Below are 22,910 nucleotides of genomic sequence, written 5' to 3' on the forward strand. Positions count from 1 at the left end.
ACAACTTCAGGCAGCAGTAAGTCAGTTTCATTCCATAATTTATAATTTTATAACGTTACTGTATTTTAATCATGTATTATTTAATTTAACAGTTAATTAAAAATATTGGTGTGTTTTACATATTTATTAAGTTTAATTTATTAATTCGATTTTTTTAATATACAGTATAATGTGTATGAAATACATGTGTACTTTGATCTGTTACCACTAATTGCTTTATCGGTACTGTTGATCCCTGTGACAACAGCTGGACAGGTTCTGGCGGTCACGTGACCGCACACACGCGTCAAAGGCCCTGCAGGTTAAGCGTTGTCAACTTAAATTAAAATCTTCGTCTCTGTCACTGAATTCTCTCACCCTTGGTTTTCTTCCAGTCTTCCTTATCAGAGTCGAGGTTAATTTTGAGGGCCATGGCGGTGAAAGCTCCGGTGTGGAGAGACTGGACCAGCACGGCTGTGCTCACTCCAAAGGCGGTACCGAGGGCAAACTTGCCCAGCCAGCCTCTGTTCACCTGGGGTAAGGAGGAATGGGTGCCTCGGCTGGACCGCCAAAGTGGTGTTGTCGTTGAGAACTTGTCAGTTCGGCGGACAGCGTTAATATGGCTGCGGGGAGCACTTGTTGCTGGCCTCCTTCCCAGCTGGGGGCTTCCAGGAGTTAAAATATGTTTGAACTTGACACCGACACTCTGAGTGTCAGCACTGACACGGGACAGAGGGCCGCCGGTGTAGTACGGGAGAGCCCCGATACGGGAAACTCGAGCTGATACTTGCAGTGCCATGTCTGAGGAAACTAACGGGTCGTGCTGCTACGGCTTTCTAGTTTGCAGTGTCGGCCACACGTCGTTGTTTCGTTTTCGTTATCGACACACCTCACAAACACTCATGTGCCATTTTTGTTTGGGAAGTTAAGATGGGACCGTACCATTTATGAGGGGAGCCTGCTAATTGCCGCCAAATAAGTACCTGTAAAAATGTGAGTTGTAATGGTTTTCAGTGGTGTCATTAAACAAGTTATGCTGTGACATGTGAAATAAGTAGACTACACAGCTGAGGGTGTTTCTATTTACAAGTTCCCACCCAGCGAAAACCTCGACCCGAGTAGCAGAGTCGAAACCGTCAACCACAAGAGCGCGCCGCCTTCATGACTGTCGGAAACATTGACGTTACATGATAAGAACACGCTGGCCTGCTACAGCCCACAGAATAATGAATACGAATATGTATCTTAACAAGACGTTTCCAGAAAGTAGTCGTTTTGGATGCGGTAGCAGGACAACACAAATTAAAGCATCAACCCTACGCAGTAATCTTGACTTAAAATCGACACTTTCGCCGATTCTTCAAAAGCCATCTAGCCCTGAAAGCAACATTAACTGTACGCTCGTACAGAAGAATATGTCCGTATTTGGTCTCCCTCTAGCGGATTCAAAAAAACAAAAGATAGTCTGTAGTCACAGCAAGCCTATCATTGTATAAAGGTATCTTCCCCATATTAAAAACAATGAACTCCTTATTATCTTTGTGGATGTTAGACAGGAGACAATGAATTTTGGTTTTAAATGCGCCAATTTTTATTAGTTGTCGAGCATAAAAATGAAATTGTTTTGGTTTGTGTCTGATATGTCAATAAAAGGTGAAAGTGCTGCTACTAAAGTATAGAACTCATAACTCACACCCTAAAGTTACATTTTTGCTGATTACTCAACACACAAAAATAACATATTTATGCACACCCAAATTGCCATATATGTGTCACTCCCACAGTCTGTCAGTGAAAAATGTTTGAGCCTTTTCACATTTCCGCCTGTCGGAAACTGACAGAGAAAAAAAAAAGGAACAAGCAGCAGTGACACAAGTAGCAGAGACCACAACCCAAGAGAGACAAAACTGGTAAACCTTCTCGGAGAAAACCTGGTAAACTTCTTCAGAGATCTTGACAGAGGCGCAGGGGGTCCCCAGTTTCCATTTTTCAAAACCTTGGACGCGGGAAACTGACGGTATTGTCCTTTAAAGTGTGTGTGTGTGTGTGAGAGAGAGACAGCATGAGGACAGAGAGCAAGTTTAGGACAGGGCGTGTGTGTATGCGCATGTTTACGAAGCTTCTCTGTTATACACACATCTGAGGTCATGTATTTACTTTCACCACTTCATGAAATGAAATGTAAAATGATGAAGTGGTCACACAGATGGAAAATTATGATTAGACTCATACAGATGTGGAAAGTGTAGGCCTAAGTAGAGGTGCAGGGGGTGTGAAACTTTTATTTATGCATTGTTTTGTCTCTATCTGCTCTTATTTCAGTTCTTAATTAAGTTCAGACACATTTCAGTCCATAAATCCAATATCTTCAAGGTGGGCTTCTACTTTTCATACATATGCAGGAGGACACTGTCTTAACGGGGGATGAACTTCTCACTTTGGGTGGGTCAGAAAGCGGAAGTGTGCATCCATGGTGATAGTTTAAGTCAGAAACAGGAAGTGCTCATCAAAGTGGACATCCCATCCATTATACGTGTGTGTCTGTGTCATGTTGCGCAGTATTATGTGGGTTAAAGTTGGTTTTCTCTGATAGACCGAAGAGTGATTGGCAGGTCAAATATCCTCCCTTTGTCTCATTCAATATTTTAAATGCCCTGAAAAGCAGAAGGAGGTGTTATATGACCAAAGCTATCCGATTTCTTTTTTAATTTTTTTTTAATTGTTATAAAATAACTCACTCAACTTGTCATCACACTTTTACCCTCTTGAAAAATAATTAATGCATATATTCATAATTCATAATTCAGATATGAACTTATCCCTCATAAAGTACTTTGTAATATTCTTGCATGTTTTTATCTCCTTTTAGAGAGTTTTAAATGTCTTGCAAAAACGTAGATGTATTTCAAACGAGCATCGTTGCTCACTCTCACCCTAACACTCCCTCTGAAACATCTGAACAGTTTTTCATGTCAGTCTCATGGAGCTGATTTTTCACAGTTTGATCAATGTGGCGAAGAAACAAAGGAAAGTTAATTACACGTCTTCTTCCATTGTCTTTGTCATCGTTGTCACATATGTAACAACAAGGACAAATAAAAAGAAACACAAGGCATTTGTCACCCATAATCCATCACATAAAAGATGGAGGAGGGCGATAAAGCTGTTTACTCTCTCCGTGTTTGTCTGTTTATCTGTCACTGTGCTCTGTCAGGCTTGTCTCCTGCATTTCTTTCTCACTATCCCACGCTCTCTTTTTTTCCAGTATGGCGGCGTGGGACCTGTCAGTCACGGTGGAGGACCTGGGGCTCGATGCCCCACCCGTCACCATCAGCGTGGCCTCCGACCTTCACATCGGAGGGGTTATCCTCAAGTTGGTGGAAAAGACACGTGGGTAGCTCTGTCTTCCTCTCTTTGTCTTCCTCTCAGTCACACTTCAGACTAAAATTAGTGTCGTAATTTACATATTCACACAAGAGTTCACATACAGTTAACAAAATTACAAATGCATAGTTAAGGCAAGAAAACTGAATGAATTATTCAGCACACAGTGTGTCACAAGTCCTCTGAACTGCTCTTATAATTTTTTTTCTTTTGTCACCTGCTACATGTTTTCAATTTTAGTTTGTTCACTTCTTCCGCCACTGCTTTCAGCAAGAAACACAACATCAGTCTAAACATATGTTTCATCAAGTAGTTTGTCAATGTGAGACCAATTAGGTTGGACGGATCATGCAGACACCAGTAAGATCTAACCAAAACAGCTCAATCACATGAGGCTGTTTTAGTTTCAGAGAGGATGAATGTAAATGACCTAGGAGCAAACATTGAAGAAGTGAGGAAACAAAGCTATAAATAAAGCTCGGGCAAATTGATCACTTGTTAATTGCGAGCAGGTCTATGCATGCATTCAATCAAAATCAGTCACGCATTATTTAAACATGTTTTGTACACATGCAAAAGATTACACAGCCCTTTGACAGCAGAGACAGACTCCACCCCAGATGAACCCTGCACTGGACAAACAGTAAATTGATTGCAATCATTGGACTGACCAATGTTCAGAACAATGGGAAAAGTTGGGAAGGTCCTTGCTGCCATTTCTGAACAGCTGTAGATTCCAAGGATGTTCCCAGATGCGTTATTCAGATGTGTCACCACTTGTCCAATGTCTAAAAAAAGATCCAAGCTGTCGCTGAGTGTATGTGAACTTCTGACAACAGAAAATAAGGAAAAGCAATAAGGAAAATGTTCAAATCACATCAGGATCAATGCAGAGTGGGTAACAGTGTTGTGCTGCATCTCTCACAATCCAAGATCCATAAGGTCCTGCTGATTTAACTCTGTAGTGAACATATTCCAGTTAATAAAGAGGCTGCACTTTCCTATGACGTGTTTCAGGAACATTAGTGTAAATAATGTGTGGAAAAAACGAAAAACTAGCAGACAAATATGAGCCATGTGGGAACATACTGAAAACAATCTGGCTATTGCCTAGCATTGTTTGGTAGTGGTCACATAAGAGCAGTGTAAAGCATCGTATAAGGAGCAGAAATAAGTAAAGAAATGACCCTGACGTGATTTGAACACGCAACCTTCTGATCTGGAGTCAGACGCGCTACCGTTGCGCCACAGCGTCTCACAGGTGGCCATTTTCTCAGGTCAATGAGTCAATGCAAGGTGTCAGTCAGAAAATTACAACTGATATTTTTTTTATTGTTATAACGTCATTTACTCAACTTTTCATCAAACTTTTACCCTCTTGAAAAATGAGTAATGCATATATTCATCATTTTTATGCACTAGTGGGTAGTAGATATGAAATCGTCCCTCATAAAGTACTTTTTGATATTCTGTTAAGTGTTATTATCTCCTTTCAGAGATTTTGAAATGTCTTGAAAAAATGTTGATGTATTTCCAATGAACATCGTTGCTCACTCTCACCCTCTGAAACATCTAAACCGTTTTTCATGTCAGTCTCTTAAATGTTAAACCTTAAACATTTAAAGCTTATTTTAAACAGGAAGAAACGTTCAGCAGAACCTGGATGAATTACGAGAATAGATCCTCTGTTAACAGATTGCTGGTTTTAGATACAAATGTAATACTGAGGTATCCCAAAAAGTAGCGTTTTCAGTGGAAAAAAGGTTTGGTGACTTCTTCAGTCTCGAGACTGAAGTGAGTCATCTGAGCATGCATCGAGGCTTCTCAGAGGGTAAGAGACTAAAGAAATGACCCTGACGTGATTTGAACACGCAACCTTCTGATCTGGAGTCAGACGCGCTACCGTTGCGCCACAGAGTCTGCACAGTGTGTGCACCAACTATGATTACACACCATTTCCTGTCTTAATGGAAAAAAGCAAACAAAAAACTAGTTAATTATTAGGTCACAAATGCGGTGAGCTGGGGTTAGCTTTAAACAAAGAAATTATGTTATATAGTGTGTCATAGCAGTGTTGCTCAAAGCATAGAAAACAATTTTTAATGATCAAATGTCACTAATTAAATATTAAAAATTGAACGAATTTGTGATATTTAATTAGCAATTGCAAACATAAGCACTGTTGCTACCATACAGTACACTAACTACGCTAACTCCCCCGAATCCTAAAATACTTCACACACGTAAAATGTGTAACGTACTAATAACAATTTTTTTTAACTAAAAAAAAACACGACGCTATGGTTTGTAAGTTGTGAAGGTGAAAACACTAAGGAAACCCAAACAATCGCAGGACCCCTACTTGGCAACAGTGGGAACAAAAAACTCCTTTTTAACGGGAAGAAAACTCCAGCAGAACTAGAGAGGGAGCCATTGGTACGAGCAAAGGAACGAGAGCAGAGTGAGAGATAGGACATGACATGTGACATACATATCTAGTAAAGTGGCCAACAGCAGTAATAATAATGTAATACTGTATTCTTTTTATTAGTAATATAATGTAAATGAGGAGGCAGACCAGGTATCGAATAGGTGAAAACCAAAGTTTTGTGGGGGAGATCAGGTAATACCAGCAGCTGCAGACCAATACAACAGCTCTATCATCAATTCTAAATTTTAAGCTCACACATTTCCTTTTGTTTGTTCTACAATAGTTATGCTGTGCATGCAGACTGTATTGACTCCTTTCTTATATTTGTTACATTCAAATGGGAATGGAGACAATATTAGAAACATATTTCCATAACACAGTCAAGTATGGCTGCCTAATATAAGCGGAAAACGGTTCATTTATATTTACAAAAGATTAATGGTCAGTGGAAACTTTTAAGTTGTACTTTTTTGTGAAAAAAAAGACAAGAAATCACTTTATGGCTTTTGTTAAAACTAACCATACAAAAAGTCAATAAAAAATCCATTATTTTTCAAGTAAAATGCCATTTAAAATATCCGACGATCATCGTAGTAATAAGTAAATTAGAATATTTTTAAAGTAAAGATGACCAGATTCAGTTTCTTGAATAGTTTAACTCTTTTTACTCTGACTTTTGTTTCTGTCCTCTGCAGAGATCAAACAGGACTGGTCAGATCATGCGCTGTGGTGGGAGCAGAAGCAGCGGTGGCTGCTGCGGACAGCCTGGACTCTGGAGAAATATGGTATCCACGCTGATGCCAAGCTAGTCTTCATGCCCCAGCACAAGCCCCTAAGACTGGGTCTGCCCAACGGCATTACACTGAGGCTCCGGGTCTGCTTCTCCAATCCCGTCTTCCAGACAGTGATGGGCATCTGCAGAATGCTTAGTAAGATTTTCTTTCTTTCATTTCTCTCTTTTGTCTAGTTCTCTGTTTGCTAGCAACATCTACACATCTAAGTTCTTTTTCTCATCTCTCCTTCTCAGTCCTGTTGCAGATTCTAAGTACTCAAGCTGTAATATAGCTGTTCACAATAATTTAATCAGTGAAATGTGTCAAAGTGCCTCATTAATACATCGCAGGGTGACTGCAACTATTGCCAGAGAGGGCCTTCCCCATCTGCTTTGTGCTTTCATTTTGTCTAATTCTGGCACTTCTTGGTCTCGATTCCTCACCAGAAATCCCCGGGAGGGGCCAGCAGACTGGAAAGGTTTTTTAAAGCAGCACGGAAGGGGGAAAATAATGACATCTGTCTATAGAAATGTCACACACATGTTCAAAGATAAGGCTTGGTATCATGAAGTAAGCAGTTCCTTTTTAATTATATTTGCTCCTAGAGCTCACTTGTACTGGCAGAAAAGACACATCCATGTTGAGGACATTCTCTTGACTATAAACTTTTATTTTTTATTTCTAATTTTAAATCCCGCATTGCTTCCTGCCTTTGTTGTGACATTGCTTCATATGTTGTTTGTATGGATCAATATCAAGAGGTGTATGTGAGGATTTGTAGGGAGTATGTATGCTCCAAAATTCCACTTTGCTGCAGTTGCACACCACTGCATATAAAGGCACCTAGTTGGCATCTAATAGACAATAAAATTAGTTTTTAAAGTAATATAAAGACAACAGATGTTTGATATAAGGAAGAGGAAAATGACCAGACCTAGGAAAAGAGGAATGCATTTTCCTGAGATGAGATAAATAAAAGCAGCTCTGCAGTGGCACTAAATGTTCAACAAAAGGAAATTTTGAATACCAAATTATAATTTTGGTATGCACTCTTACACTTCACTGATTTAAGCAGTAAATAAATTGACCCTGACGTGATTTGAACACGCAGCCTTCTGATCTGGAGTCAGACGCGCTACCGTTGCGCCACAGAGTCGCACAGGTGGCCATTTTCTCAGGTCAGACTCAATACAAAGTGTCAGTGTAATAACACTGGAAAACTTTTGGGGTGGGGTAGAATACTAAAGTAAAGTTTGTTTATAGTATATGTGCCATTTTTGGTACTTATGAAAATCTCCTTTTATGTCAAATTACCTGCTGTACTACAAACACATCACACACAAGCAAATATTAATAAGAACCTGGTTTTAATTTATTAAAATGCCCTAGTTTTAATGTCTTTCTTAGTTAGAGGATAGGAGTGAGATTCTCAGAACCATGAGCCTAAGTGACTCAGACAGACAACCATCTGATCAGGAGTCAGACACACTACTATTGCACCACAAGGTCATGTTACAGCCGTTTGACCAGGGTTGTCAGTTTAACAGATTCTCATCTCTTGCCAATCCTTATCGGGACAACAGTGCATGTACTGCACAATCAGAGCCTTTCACAGTGCAAGGTTTCAATCCAACGATACTGACAAGTTGGAGGTGGGGGAACGTCAGTGGCAAAATGACAGCATTGACATTAACAGTTTCTTACTATTATATGTACTAATTCTGGTATTATATCCGCCTGTGAACAATTCTCCAGTAAGATGAAGATATCTGCTAATTGTAAGGTAAAGATCCAACAATAATACAGAGAATACACGAAAAATCAAGAATCAAAACGAACAAGGACTTGGTGACAGTGGGAAGGAAAATTACTTTTAAACAGGAAGAAAGCTCCAGCAGAACCTAGATCAGTTATGAGTGAAGATCGTCAGTTAACAGATTGCTGTTAAGTGAGGATACAAATGTAGCATCTAGCTTTGTTAGAGGGTAAGATATTAAAGGACTTGACCCTGACGTGATTTGAACACGCAGCCTTCTGATCTGGAGTCAGACGCGCTACCGTTGCGCCACAGAGTCTATGCTTTGAGTGTTGCTTTAACAATCAGCTTAATACAAGAAGTAAACACACCCCTGAATAACTTATCACCTTTACAGCACTGTTACTGTACATATTATTTATTTATTTTTAATAGACATTCGTCACCCTGAGGAACTCTCCCTCCTTCGACCCATAGAGGAGAAGAAAAAGAAGAAAGACAAAAATTTGGCACCAGAGATCTACGACCTGACCGAGGTGCCCCTTTCCTCGGGTACACGCATCACATTTTATTTACACTGCAGGCATAACATAGTAAAAATTAAATTAAATCATTTCCCATGTAATGTAAAAGGCCTGAAAAACATTTTAAACATTGTGTGCTGTCATTTTAATTAAAACTATGCAGGTCAACCTTATTATTTCCACTCCTTTTGCAGTATCCCGGCCCTGTCTGTATAACGGCATGCCCGCTCACTTTGCCGACTCACCGGAGATGGAGGCCATCTACAAGATGCTGTCAGTCAGTCAGCCTCCCCCTGCCCCTGAGGTCATAGCCAAGCAGTACCGCCCAGCCAGCGTTGTGGACAAGGCTCACATCAATGGCAGGTATGTGTGCACAGGTATCAGTCTGTCAAACCAGGTGTTTACATTGCAGAGGGGAACTGATAGAGTTTCATTGTCCATGTCACACTAATGCAAGATGTTTAACAAACAAGTTCCCCACAAACTGAGTCCTCTTATTAACTAGCTATCAGGGATGCTGCCTCAGTTAGTATTCTTACCCCACAATACAGAAGGCCGGTGTAATCACTCGCCACTTTTCTTTTTCTTTATCAGTCCTGATAAAGAAAACTGGGGGTTTCCAGAACTCAGAGCTGTATCTACTGAAGCAGTGGCCTCCTCTGATCTCGAGTTCAGACATATTTTATCTTATGCGCATGCTGGTTCATAAAGATACTACCGCCAGTGCCTACAAATGTATTAAAATAGGAGCTGTTTGAAGGGCTTTTAGACTCTTTGATGTAATAAATTAGGCACAGTCGCAGCTTTTTTAAAGTCTCCTGCTTTATCTCTCTAAAGTTCAAAGCCGCTTTAAACTTCAGCTGCCTCAGCCATTGTTGCATAATTACACATCAAATAAATACTTTTTGAAAACATCAAATACGTGAGCTTACATAAAGCACATTATATCATTAGCTTTATAATAAGTAGTCAGTAATATAGTAATGTGAAAAAGTCTTGAGCCACACGTCATTTCTTCATATTTTACTTCCAAGGAGCCAGACTTCAGACATTAAATGATTTTTCACCCACTTTCAGTCCAGTCCTTGTACCTTAGCAACCAGAATGTTTTGTTTGTTTTTCTTTTTAACACACCCTCAACACACCTATGAGTCATGCAAGCATAAAATGACACCTAACTCAAGGGATGAACTGGTGTTGTTTATTTCTATTTTTGTAAAATGTTAAAGATAACACAGTTGATTGGCATAAATTTGTATTGTTGCACCTATTCCCAGAGAGCTGTTAGCTATTAATTAGCAGAGTGTGCAGTGTGTCCTTAGAACATTTGTGGAAATGTTAGAAGTAGAGGACAGAAAAATAAAAATAAACAGTACATGAAAGTCATGTCCTTAAGAAATAGGAAATAATCCAGGAAAGAGTTGACACAGGACTAGAGAGATGCATTTGTCCCTTCTTTTAATCCATTTAATACAGAAATCGTGTCAGTGGAAGGATGCTTGAGAGGAAAATGTAGATATATATGGAGAAAAGGCTGAGGTGTGCTAACAAAATCTGTGGTGACAGGTCTTATGGAGTGATGAATCCAAATTTGAAAAATTTCATTCAAACGGTTGTGAATATGTATGCAGGAGGCAAGCAACCGTCTGTAAAACACAGTGGAGGCTGTGCCATGGTTTGGAGCTGCATTTCACCCAGCAGTGTTTGAGATCTTGTAAAAATGGAATTATGAGCATTGGAAAGTACAGTCAGATTTGGATCCACTATGCAATACCATCTGGAAAGCATCTCATTGACGACAGTGTGTTTAGGACAATGATCACACTGGAGTAAAAGCATGCCATCAGTAATGGATTGATTTCCCCAGAGCCTAGACTTTAATATAATTGAAGCAATGTGTGATCATCTTGACAGATAATAGAACAAAAGAGAGCCAACATTCAAAGAAGAGGTTGAAATGTCCTTCAAGAATCCTGGGGAATTATTTTTGAAGACTACTTAAAGAAATGACAAGAAAGCTTGGCTAAGACACTTCAGACTATGTTAAATAATAATAATGATCACACCCTAGACTTTTGTACACTACTATAAAATTAAGTGAAATACAGAATATAGTTCATATAGAAGTATATGTTTGTTTCTTAAGGTTTTGCACATTTTTTGTTATTCTGCTGTGTTTTGCTATAAGATGTAGTTTCTAAAAACAATCATGTTACCAATTTACTTTGTTTAGGTCAAGCTGTCTATATGATGTCAAATAGTATTTTCTTGTGATTTTAAATACAGATAAACATGGATGTAACAAATATGAAATCATAAACATATATATTCTTTGTCTGTCCCTCTCAGGTGGTTGGACTCGTCCCGTTGTCTTCTGCAGCAGGGCATCCAAGAGAGTGATAAACTCTGGCTTCGCTTCAAATACTATGCTACTTACGATATGGATTCTAAGGTATGTGTGTGTGTGTGTTTACACAAATACAGAGAGTGTGTGTGTGCATATTTCTTTGCCAGTATATCAACTCTCTGACCTCATCCTTCTCTTTCCTCTCCACCCTGCAGTATGATGCTGTACGTCTGACCCAGCTCTATGAGCAGGCACGCTGGGCCATCCTGCTGGAAGACATCGACTGCACCGAGGAGGAGATGATGCTGTTTGGAGCTCTGCAGGTAGAAAATCCATCTGCTGACAGTGAAATATGTGAATCACTCTAATGGAAGTGTACATTTCGCTGGATGTCAGATAATATAGAGACTCAAATGTTCTCCCACTCCTCAAAGATATCTGGTCTATTCAATCGTCAGTAAAGCAGTGTCGTATAAAACTGGATTAAATAGGACATTTCTCTGTCTCGTTTTACATGCAGTATCATATCAGTAAGGTGGCTCAGTCAGAGCCCCAGATCATGAGCAACAATCCAGCCATGGACGATCTGGATTCCGCCCTGCAGTCCCTGGAGGTCAAGATGGAGGGAGAAGGCAGCTCTGCATCTGATTTGCTGGTCAGATACAATAGTCTCACCCGAGTCTTTTTAAAATTAAATTATTTTAATAACGGGGAACAGAAATTTATAACAATTTAGGTCCAGGCTTCTCAAAGTGTGGCTTGCAGGCCAGTGGCTGCCTGTGATGATATGTGCTACTGTACACTTTACTACTTTGATCACAGAATGAAACAGAGGGATTATTTCACTTCAATTTTAACCTTCCTAACACTGACAAGTACAGCTGACATTATTAAATGTGATATGCACCTGACTCATGGTTAAAAAAATATAGACCAGCACATCAGTGTTTCATGGTAGAATTTTTCCTATATGGGCCTCCTTGTCCCCCTGATTGGCTTTAAGAACACCTGATTTAAGCTATTTCATTAATGGTAGTATTAGCCTGGATCCAAATCCACTGATGATGTAGACAGCATTGAGTTAAATGTTTGGTCTTATGTCAAACTAACATTGATTGACTAACAGTTTTATTGCTAAAACATATTAACTGAAAAACTTGCATTTTATCCAGGAAAATATGACAGCACCAGAACTCACTGACTACCTGAAGATATTTAGGTGAGAGCTGGTTTCCAACTGGTTAAAATAAATTTCATTTTCTTTAAATAAATAAATATTTATTAGTAACCTTCCTCTTTATTTCTAACTTGTTATGAATCTGGGGGAAAAATCCCTGGTGAAATCAGCTAATGTGATTACATGTATATTTCAGACCCAAAAGGCTGACTCTGAAGGGGTACAAGCAATACTGGTTCAAGTTCCAAGATACCTCCATTTCTTATTTCAAGAGCAAAGAGGAAAGCATAGGAGAGCCCATTCAAATGATTAACCTCAAAGGTAATGACTTCGTTACGTACTTTTATGTTATGTTTTTCTGCTATATATAGTGCACCATGCTATTAACAGAATGGTAAGTGTTTAGCACATTTTAAAATAACAGATGTTTACCCAAAGTGATTTCCAGGCACACTTATTTGCAATCCAACTCTCCAAAAATCAATTACAAAACACATAACTTGCCTAAATAGATGATATAATAAAAATAATAACTGGAAAATAAGTCAGAAAATGAGAATAAGAACAACTAAATTGTAACAATGGTAAGAAGTTAAAGAAAACAGTAGAAGAAAACATTAACAGTGAGCTTGACCAAACCATGAGAGACTTCAAACTTGATGAAAATGGGCCTGGTAGGTCTTGGAGCTGAATGAAAATTGTCAATTGTTGAGCAGGTTCTTATGTGGGAAGCCAGACTATTCCAGAACTTAGAGGCAATGACAGGTCACCTGTTTTTAGCTGAGAAGAGACATTAAGAGAAATTGGGATGATACGCTGAAGGACCTGGAGGAAAAAGACCTGTAGTATATTATGGCCATGGAGGTCTTTAAAAACAAATAGTACAATTTTAAAACCTTTTAGAAATTTCACAGGTAGCTATTGCATGTGTATAGAAGCTTGATTGTAAGCAGGGGGAACTAAGTTGATATTGTTAGTAAGGTATCTCAAAAATTCAACTTACTGGCTCAGATTTCTGAGGTTTGAATTTTGAGATTATAACCCAAAATTTAGACATATAAGTCACTTTTTTTATGTGGCAGAGACAAGCTTCCATACTGCTGATCTACAGCAGGAGTGACATGATGTCTTTTCTTTGTACCAGTAAAGACTCTAGCAGAATACCTAACTGAAGGCAAAATACCTTCAGTTATGCTATGATTTGAAGTTGAAGGATATTTTGGCTATCTGTGATTTCAGATCATTCAAACAGTCGAAGAGGTTCTTAAAGGAGTGGTCAATGTCAGGTGTGGCTGGCAGATAAAACTGGGTGCCATCACGTAACAGTGATAGTAAATGTTGTATTCATGAATGCTAGAGTCAAGGGGTAACAAATATATTGAAACTAAAAGAGGACCTAACATGGATCCCTGAGGGATATCACAGTTAGTAGAAACTGAAGCCGTTTCCTATTTGGACACTAAAGGTTGAGGAAAACCAGTGTAGAAACCCTGCAGTCCTACGTTATGCTTCAAATGTTTTGTTGTTCAAATGTTAAAAGTATTTATCTAGAAAGCAACTTGGGAGAAGAGAATTTTTTTCTAAAATCTTGGCAAAGGAAGGTAACTTTGGTATCGGTCTGCAGTTACTAAGGAAATATGGGCAAAGTTTATGCTTCTTTAGAAACGGCTGCATGACTGTGTTTTAAAACAGGAAGGAATGACTCAATTTGCTAAATAATTATAGCGTAAATAGTCAGAATAAAAGGAGACAGTGGACCAAAAGCTGCCATGAAGAAGTGTGCAGGTATTATATTTAGAGAACAGTGATGAAGTTGACTGACTCTCTGAAAATGTTAAATGCGGGGGTGACATTTTAGATCTTCTGGTGTTAATGTTGTCAGTGAAGAAGTCCAAAAACTTCCAACACATATGGAATCACATATCAGACACTGAGTTTTAATATATTGCAAGAAGTGAACACCTAAAGGTAGATAAGTACTATGAGTTAAAAGTGAATTAACCTCCTAGGACCTGGCGTCCACATATGTGGACATCACATTTTGGGTTGTCTAGACCAAAATACTAAATTTTGCTTTACAAGGGCCTGATATCCACTCACGAGGACATTATACTGCCTCTGTTTCATCAAAATTTAAAACGAATATCCTCATATGTGGCTCTCATTTTTCTTAGGAACAAAAATGGCGTAAAAAAAACAAATGTGGTGATTCTTTGTTTTTACATTCATCGGGTCCCAATATGCCCAAATATCAAAGAGAAATTAAAAATGCATGACATGGAAGAGTTCGGGTCTTAGGAGGTTGAGGAGAATCAGCGGGGATCATATCAGTCTCTTCCTACACGCTTTTTGTTTTTAACAGCTTAACCATGAACCTAATGATACCACTTTAATGTTGCTCCTTTACACAGGATGTGAGGTGGCTCCAGACGTTAATGTGGCTGCTCAGAAGTTCCTTATCAGACTCCTGATTCCAGCACCTGAAGGCATGAATGAGGTCTATCTTCGCTGTGAGAACGTGAGGCCACACGCACACCCATACACCTCTTCTCATCTCTACGTGTGACATCCTTTCATTTTCAATGCCTCTATCTTCAGTTCATCATCTCAGCTCTGACCACAGTCACACCTGTCTCTCATGCTCTTTTTTCTATGTTATGTCTTTGAAATTCACCCTGCAGGAGCAGCAGTATGCTCAGTGGATGGCAGGGTGCCGGTTGGGATCCAAAGGCAAGACCCTCGCCGACAGCAGTTTCCAAAGTGAGATCCAGAGTATCCGCTCTTTCCTGGCGATGCAAAAGACCAACTCCAGTTCCAGCAGTGCAAATGCCAGCGAAGAAAGCATCAATACTCACAGTCTGGTGTCACCACGTTACCATAAAAAGTACAAACCCAAACAGGTACAGATGTAGCAACAGGCCACAAAAGGATAAATGTTGCAGATTTATTGTCTTGTGTTTTCACAAAGCAGTATTTTTGATCTCATATATTTTGTGTGGCTCAAATTACCAACCTAAATGACCTTACAGTACAGTAATTTTGTGCAACTGTGCAAATCTGCAACTGCTTATGGCAGCAAAAATATAATTAAATCTCACCTTTTACCCTCTGCCTGCTCTTCCAGCTGACCCCTCGAATCCTGGATGCATACCAGAACGTGGCTCAGCTCTCCCTGACAGATGCATTGATGCGCTTCCTGCAGATCTGGCAAGCCCTGCCTGACTTTGGGCTTGCATACGTTGTTGTCAGGTTAAGTTTAAAGTTTCATTTAAAGCTTTTGAGAGTTGATTCTGTGCCAGTGAACACATCAAAGACCGAAATTCACTGTGACAAGGTTATTATAAAGCACTTGACCTCGAACATCCTCCTTCTGTGTGTTATGAACATTATAAATGTTTTAACAGCATAAAAGCAGAGACTGTAGTCGAGGGAAATGCACGCCCAAGATCGGCAGAAATGTAGTTCATGCTAAAAAAAATGAAACTAACCTAACATTTTTTTTTCACTTTTTGGGTAGACAGAAAGAAAAATTTTAAACATCCTTCCACCAGCAATGTGCAAAGTCATCAGACTAAGCGTAGTTCTGTAGAAGTTTAATCATTTTTATATGGAGGACTCAAGACTGACTTTTATCTAAAATAAATAAATAAATTAACTTAGAGGAATCTAAACAAAATATACCCCCCCCCCCAAACAGGTTCAAAGGCAGCCGGAAGGATGAGGTACTCGGCATTGCTCCCAATCGCTTGATCCGTATTGACCTTAGTGTGGGTGATGTAGTGAAGACCTGGCGCTACAACAACATGAAACAGTGGAACGTCAACTGGGATATTAGACAGGTATGACTCATATCTTGAACAGGCTTCTGTCTGATCATTTAAAAATGTCTAGAATGCTCATTTTCAACTTCACGTTTTCATTCTCAGAGGTTTTTATGATTCATAGTTCTGACAAGAGGTTTGAACCTTCTACTCGCTGTCCTGACCTCATATTTTACCAAGAGTTTTAGAAAATTGTCTAAGAGGGAGAACTCTGAGTAGTCTGAAGCCTGAACCTTAGGCTTGCAAGAATAATTACTTCTTGTACAACTGATGTACAATGCCTTATTACACAATGGTATTTGTGATAACTGAGCATGAATGAAAAGAAGCTTGTGTGTTTAGAGACAGACCCACAAACCAAGCATGAATTTAGCTGCACGCTAAAGACTTCTGAAAACATGCTGACAGTGTGTCTTTCAATAAAGTGACATTTATAGTTCTTACTGGTCAGATCTTTTAATGGAAATGGTTCTGAAACTGTGGGGCACAGACAACCAGGTGAAAAACCTGAAATGAAACTGAGATTGATGAATATGCTTTTACAAAACCAGAAAGAAAATTTAGGAGCTATTGCCCTAATGACTTACAACATGGGATATGTATGTATATTTGTAGTGAAGATATTTTTCATCCCTGGATTAATATTTTTTTTCTAAATAGCTCTGCATTTCTTTTGTGTTAATTTTCGTCTACTCCAGATGGCCATTGAGTTTGAAGGGAATGTGAACATTGCCTTCAGCTGTGTGACTGCTGATTGCAAAATTGTTCATGAGTTTATCGGAGGCTACATTTTCATGTCGACACGCAGTCGGGAGAAGAGCGAAACGCTCAATGAGGAGCTATTCCACAAGCTGACCGGTGGCCACGAAGCTCTCTAAGACTGAAACACAAAAGCCCAGACAATGGGATGGTTGACAGCCCATCAGACCTCCTGTGTCTCAGTGGAAAACCAGCTTGGAAAAAGACTTAATGTTTAACTCAAGCAGCCACAAAAAGATAAGGAAATCATCAAAAACAAGATACTCAGTTTACTGTAAATGTGTTAGAAACTTGTAAGTACACCAAGTTTTCCATTCACACATCAGTGGATGTTAAACTTGATATGTTCTGACATGTTCAAGACTCCAGCGGTCCTCATGCTGACTTCCCCCCTCCCTACAGGATGGACTGCTGCTGGGCCAATCTGCTGGGCTTCTGGTCCAGGTTCAGCAGGCGTCATAATCAGACTCAAAGAAATGTAAAATCAACAGCTGAATCAGCCAGCTCTAACTTCTAACTACTTTTCTGAACTCACTCTGTCAAGAAATGTAATCAGCATTGCTCAGAATTGAAAGCCTTGAATGTCCAGAGCTCCAGACCCAGTGTTACTTAAACTTTTTATTAGAAATTAATGTTACAGGTAATGATATGACTGAGAAATATAAGATAAATGGCAAAATATTCACCACATAAAACATTTACTAAAATAAATAGAGCTGTATACTTTTCATTATCTCTTGTTTTCCCTGTGACATATTTTGGCAATTTCTTACACAGGAAACCTCAAACAAGTTATCTTCCCTCACACACTGTGCGTGTCAGTCCATATCTTACTGGAAACTGCAGTCCGTTAAACCTCAATGTCTGCATCCTCTCATTTCCCATGCTTAGCCACGTGACTAACCACATGCACAATACGCTTTATTTAAAGATCTGCCAGTTAAAATATCCTGGTAGTCATTGGTACAATGCTTTATTTAGCATGAAGTGGGGAAAACAAGGCTTCTGTATTTTTAAGTTTGTTGAATTGTCATATAAAAATAAGGATACACCTTCTGTCCTGTTCACTTTCAATAATGAATCAACAGTTTAAAGTTTACCAATCAGGTGCCACTTTGGGAGATTTCTGAATATACACTTCTGTTGCTGATAAATCGATGCTGCTGGAAAACAAGTGTTGCCAGGGGAACTGGGATAAGCATCAACCAACCGTCGGATGCTAACATGGTCAGGTGAGTGCGGTAATGACCAATGACAGGACAGCACTCTCTGCTGTTACTGCAGTGGCAGGATGCTCCCTGGAACACAGCAAAAGAGAGCTCAGTGAACAAGGAAATAGTGAACCCAAATCCACGTAAGCATAAAATCTAAACTTTTATTTCTGTATAAGAGTTTTTCTTACTTGAAGGTCTCAGTCTTAGAGCTCGGCTGAAGTATTTAGGTTGAATTTTACCCTCAGCATCACCTTCAGTCAACAGCACATCATTCTCAGACCAGAAGAACTTGATACCATCTGTAGAGACACATAAAACTAATAGCATTGGTTCCTACACATATAGAGTAAAGGTAGATAATTGGACAGCAGCAATCGGGGTTTAATCTTACCAGCCAGTGCTTTGGGGACATCAATAAACACAGCTAGATCACAATCTTTCCTCATGCCTGGTGGGTGAAAAAAAATAACGCTGTAGTACAAACCTCCTGACAAGCTACTCTCCATCAAACTCACACGAGCATACCACTGATGATGCCGTCCTCCCCTGGCAAGCCTTGTGCCAGATGGATGTGTGTCCTCTTCATGCGGCTCAGGCCCTGCTGCTGGATGGAGCTCCAGTTTCTGAGGTAGGAGCCATGAACAGCCTCAGCAGGGCAGTCTGGAGAACCAGCCATGACCGGTTTCAGCTCCAGATCCACAACCTGACCGTGGAAACACAGCCAGGATAGCCACAGATTTACAAAGCCGCCTTAAATCTGGTAAAGAAAGGCATTCTGGTTACTATTGCTTTATTTTAGTAATTAGTCATGGGCAGTTGATTAGTATCGGAGAAAATAGTGAGAGAAATTATTAAACTCAAGCCCAGTGAGAGTTTGACTGATCCCATGCTCAGCTGAAATGTCAACAACAGTGGCAGTGTCAAAAAATTTAAAAGGAAGATATTCCCCATTGTTATTGGGCCTAAACCTAACATCAAATGCAAACGCTCGTGCAGGGTTTTTCCAGCATCAGTGGGGCATTTGGGAAGGCCTGACTACACATATAATCATTATCAGTCTGTACACATTAAAGACAGCTACTCTGTGTATCCGTGTATTTTCCTGTAATTTAAGATTGTTAAAAATGTAATTTTGGGATTAATTCTAAGACACTGATACGCTGATATTCCAAAGACTCTATTTACATTGATTTATTACATTATTTGGGATAAAATGGAGTTTGTTTTACCATGTTGTAGGACTTCTTCCATGACAAGAATGCAAAGAAATAGAGTAACTTCTTCAAAATAGTCTTTGACTCACTAACACTCTCCCACACATACACATCTACAGTATATTAGGCACAAATTGGGTATATGACTAAAGCAAAGTCTGCATTTTCTGAGTTGCTTTTTGGTTTTATGTCCCAAAAGTATATAAATCACATTTTCATCATATTTTTCTAATCATTTGCTGATCAGCAAGAACAAACAAACAAACTGAATATTTACTGAATTCAGCATCTAGCTAGGCGATAATCCAATATAGCCAATGTGCTGACAACAGCAAGTATAAGCTTCTCAGAGTTTACAGGTGTTGACATGTCTTACAATTTTGTAACTCTCATTACCTGTACTGAATGACCCTGATTGGCCCGAATCTGCAGCCGGCCATCCTCAGGGTGGGTACAGAGCTTAAAGCGCTGCTTGTCATTTGTGGCCACAACTCTCTCAACGTCTTCCAACGAGTACGAGTGGAACTGCGGGTGAGCCAGGAGATCCTCCACAAACAGGAAGCCGTCTATATGTGAAGAGAGCTGTTATGACTATGGTCAAATTTCCCCTGTGGATGTTACAGCCCTGTGAGCAACAAGTTGTTTGTTTGAGGCACTGATCCAATTTGGCAGCATTTTCTCTACAAATAATCCAAAAAAAAAAACAGCAAAAGGATGTTAAAAAGTTCAATATTAAAATTAATAAAAATAAAAATAAATCTAAGGTCTGCATCTGCTATCAAAATTATGACAACATCATTAAATGGGATCTGTCCATAGGTGAAATTTGTTATATGGACATCAGAAATATGTATCACCCACTTTTCTAATTGCTTAAAATTGTTCACACTACTTATTTCATATTGAATGCATAAGTCTTTTTGGTGTAACTGAAGTTTTTTACCCTTCTTGTTGTTTACATCAAGCAACGTGATTGTGATTAAGACAACTCTAGGTATTTCACCAGTGAGTGTTTTTCTAAGGATGCATTCCAGCATCACATGTAGACAAAACACAATGAATCAAATTTATGAATGATAATAATCAGAGGTTCCTCTAGTTAGTTGGTACTAATCTCTATGCGTCCTCAGACTTTCCCAATGCATAGTTTGTACATGCCTAAAGGAAAACATTATGCTCCTAGGCTCTGATCCTAGGAGCATAAGAAAGGGCTACAAGCACAAGCTCCATAGAGGCAGAAATCTAGCACAGCTGATAAAGACCAAAATTGAAGACTGTGCAAAGGTGCTCCAAAGACACTCCAGCACATAGTAGAAAAAGGTAAGATGGTACCTGGGACAATATACACCAAGAGAAACAACCAAGTGGCTGGGATAGTATACAGGAACATCTGTTCCACATATGGACTAGAAATCCCCAAGTCCTCATGGCAAACACTGCTGAAGGTGCTTGAAAATGGCAGGGCTAAGGCCCTGTGGGACTTCAAGTTCCAGACAGACAAGCAGCTGCTGGCCAGCCAAACAGACATAGTGTTGGCTGACAAGGAGCAGAACACTGCAGCTGTGATAGATGTGGCATTCCCAGCGGACAGCAATATCAGAAAGAAGGAACACAAGAAAACAGAAGTACCAACAACAACTGGAGGAGATGCAGAATGTCCAAAGTGATCCCAGCAGTAAAAGGAGCAACAACCCTGAAACTCGACGAGCAGACCAGCAGATTTCAGGCACAACTTTAGTGTAAGTGCTTTTCTGTCTAACATTCACACACATTCATACTCTGATGCATCAGTGGATGAATGTGCCTTAGCAAGATACACATTGGGAACAACCAGGGATCAAACTACCAAACTTCTGATTAACAGATACACTACGTCCTTATACACTAATTACCGGAACTGAGCAATGGCTGTAGCTCAATGTATAATACTGTACCAGCTGACCCTGCTCTGAGTCAGAGCTCCAAATTGTCTTGTTTAAAGCAGCTTCTTAATGTTAAGGAAACCAAATTTATGTTGGTTTACAGAAATCACCCTCAGATCTCAGATAATATTGGTAAGCATATCCAGCAGAAGACTTTGTGAAGAAAGTATTATACTACAAATACCTGGGTGAATGACATCATTTTCTTTAAAGGTCATATTGGGTACTCAGCAAAATGTTTATATTGGGTTTTATTTATTTTAAACTGCCCATCTTAATTTTGCTGTTAGGTAAACATATGTACAGGCTACGTTCTTAAATGTCCTTTATAATGGTGACATTAATTACATGCAGGTTATCTCTATGTATCAGGGTCCTTTATGTTTTCAGTACACATCACTTGTCTTAGCCCTTAATAGTGGTGATTTAGGGCTTTTAATGATTTATTTGAACTGCAGAATGATTATAGTATGATTATACTGCCCACATGGACAAGCTAAATGACTTCTGGAGAAAAGCTTTATGCTTAAATAAGATAAGATAAGATAAGATAAGATAAGATAAGATAAGATAAGATAAGATAACCTTTATTAGTCCCACACGTGGGAAATTTGTTTTGTCACAGCAGGAAGTGGACAGTGCAAAAGTTATGACGCAAAAATTAGAATACAATAAGAATAAATACAGTACACAGCTGTACAGAATAGAATAAAATAATATACTATATACAGTAGAATAAAATAGAATAAAAATATACAATAAGATAAAAATAGAATACGAATGCTATATACAACTGAGTAAAAATACAACGATGCCAGAAAGGATTATTGCACTTAGTGTTATTGCACATGTGTGGATGTGTGTGTTTGTTCAGTTAAAGTCTTTGTTGTGGAGTCTGACAGCAGTGGGGAGGAAAGACCTGCGAAATCTCTCCGTCCCACAAATGAGACAAGGATAGAGCTAACTGACCACAATCACGAGGTATTTCTGGAGGTGTAAGTGTGAGGCTGGTTTTGATGCTCATTATAAGTGTTTGTGAACTTCCTGTGTGTAATTGCAGGTAATAATATGAAAATTTGCTACATTTTCAAATGAAAACTCCTTTAGAGTCCTTGCTAAATTTGCATCCCTACCAGTCTACCCTGCATTATCTGTGTTACCTAGATCTGACTGTAAGCAGCTCACCTGTACCCATTTGCAGACCCATCTGGCTGGCTCCATGGCGAAGTGCATAAGACATGGATTTAGAGAGGCGGACATCTCTGTCCTGGTGGTGGAAAAGGCATCACTTTCAGTAACATACACACACTGAAATTTAGTTCTAATTATAGCTGTGGTTTAAATATAGGACCTAGACTTTACCATGCCAAAACCCTCATACTGCCTGTCATACAGCTAATACTATGAGATATTAAAAAGACGGGAAATTATCCCAATTGAATGGGTCAACAAACTCTCACCTCTCCACCACGATGTCCTCTCCTTCCTCTTCCTCTTTTGCCACTTCCTCCCCCTCCTTTGGCACTGTCCATGAACGCACAGGCAGCTCAGCTTTTCAGACCTCGTTTTACAGCTGTTGTATGATAAATTTCACTGGTTTTAATTCTGC

At 39.3% G+C, this 22,910-nt stretch overlaps 3 protein-coding genes across 6 annotated transcripts in view; 1 reads left to right on the plus strand and 2 right to left on the minus strand.

The window, feature by feature from the left end:
• The window catches only part of macrod1 (mono-ADP ribosylhydrolase 1), a 147,633-nt gene extending 146,523 nt beyond the window's left edge, over nucleotides 1-1,110 (minus strand). The window contains exon 1 of one of the 2 annotated variants that reach the window (XM_082546989.1): nucleotides 358-1,110. In XM_082546989.1, coding sequence (XP_082403115.1) covers nucleotides 358-778 — 421 coding nt within the window. In that variant the 5' untranslated portion in view covers nucleotides 779-1,110. The remainder of the gene's footprint in view (nucleotides 1-357) is intronic. The other variant, XM_082546988.1, reaches the window with a different exon arrangement.
• Nucleotides 432-17,681, plus strand: fermt3b (FERM domain containing kindlin 3b). 2 transcript variants are annotated; one of them, XM_082546969.1, is made up of 15 exons: nucleotides 432-516; nucleotides 3,245-3,369; nucleotides 6,490-6,723; nucleotides 8,759-8,875; nucleotides 9,042-9,210; nucleotides 11,197-11,299; nucleotides 11,410-11,517; nucleotides 11,715-11,849; nucleotides 12,367-12,413; nucleotides 12,568-12,692; nucleotides 14,783-14,889; nucleotides 15,053-15,271; nucleotides 15,496-15,620; nucleotides 16,069-16,210; nucleotides 16,891-17,681. In XM_082546969.1, exons 2-15 carry the CDS (start codon nucleotides 3,246-3,248, stop codon nucleotides 17,068-17,070), a joined length of 1,935 nt encoding a protein of 644 aa, XP_082403095.1. In that variant the 5' UTR covers nucleotides 432-516; nucleotide 3,245; the 3' UTR covers nucleotides 17,071-17,681. The 2 variants fall into 2 exon arrangements, with proteins under 2 accessions (XP_082403095.1, XP_082403094.1); XM_082546968.1 differs by lacking the exon at nucleotides 432-516 and adding an exon at nucleotides 1,808-1,996.
• trpt1 (tRNA phosphotransferase 1) lies at nucleotides 17,551-22,874 on the minus strand. 2 transcript variants are annotated; one of them, XM_082547011.1, is made up of 7 exons: nucleotides 22,762-22,874; nucleotides 22,487-22,568; nucleotides 19,776-19,945; nucleotides 18,691-18,868; nucleotides 18,557-18,613; nucleotides 18,354-18,464; nucleotides 17,551-18,249 (listed from the first exon to the last, which is right to left on the minus strand). In XM_082547011.1, the coding sequence occupies exons 1-7, from the start codon at nucleotides 22,831-22,833 to the stop codon at nucleotides 18,227-18,229; spliced, it is 693 nt and encodes a 230-aa protein (XP_082403137.1). In that variant the 5' UTR covers nucleotides 22,834-22,874; the 3' UTR covers nucleotides 17,551-18,226. The 2 variants fall into 2 exon arrangements, with proteins under 2 accessions (XP_082403137.1, XP_082403136.1); XM_082547010.1 differs by having other exon boundaries at nucleotides 18,354-18,482.
• Between the last annotated feature and the right edge of the window lie 36 nt (nucleotides 22,875-22,910).

This window comes from Aulonocara stuartgranti, assembly GCF_965226115.1.
Source record: "Aulonocara stuartgranti genome assembly, chromosome: 2".
In the NCBI taxonomy this organism is placed as follows: domain Eukaryota; kingdom Metazoa; phylum Chordata; class Actinopteri; order Cichliformes; family Cichlidae; genus Aulonocara; species Aulonocara stuartgranti.

Coding starts and splice junctions, on each gene's coding strand:
- fermt3b (XM_082546969.1), top strand. CDS start 3,246: ATGGCGGCGTGGGACCTGTCAGTCACGGTGGAGGACCTGGGGCTCGAT. Junction 12,414..12,567: donor GACTACCTGAAGATATTTAG/GTGAGAGCTGGT, acceptor TGTATATTTCAG/ACCCAAAAGGCTGACTCTGA. Junction 12,693..14,782: donor TCAAATGATTAACCTCAAAG/GTAATGACTTCG, acceptor TCCTTTACACAG/GATGTGAGGTGGCTCCAGAC.
- trpt1 (XM_082547010.1), bottom strand. CDS start 22,833: ATGGACAGTGCCAAAGGAGGGGGAGGAAGTGGCAAAAGAGGAAGAGGA. Junction 19,946..22,486: donor GGGTCTGCAAATGGGTACAG/GTGAGCTGCTTA, acceptor CTTCACATATAG/ACGGCTTCCTGTTTGTGGAG. Junction 18,250..18,353: donor TCTAAGACTGAGACCTTCAA/GTAAGAAAAACT, acceptor GCTGTGTTCCAG/GGAGCATCCTGCCACTGCAG.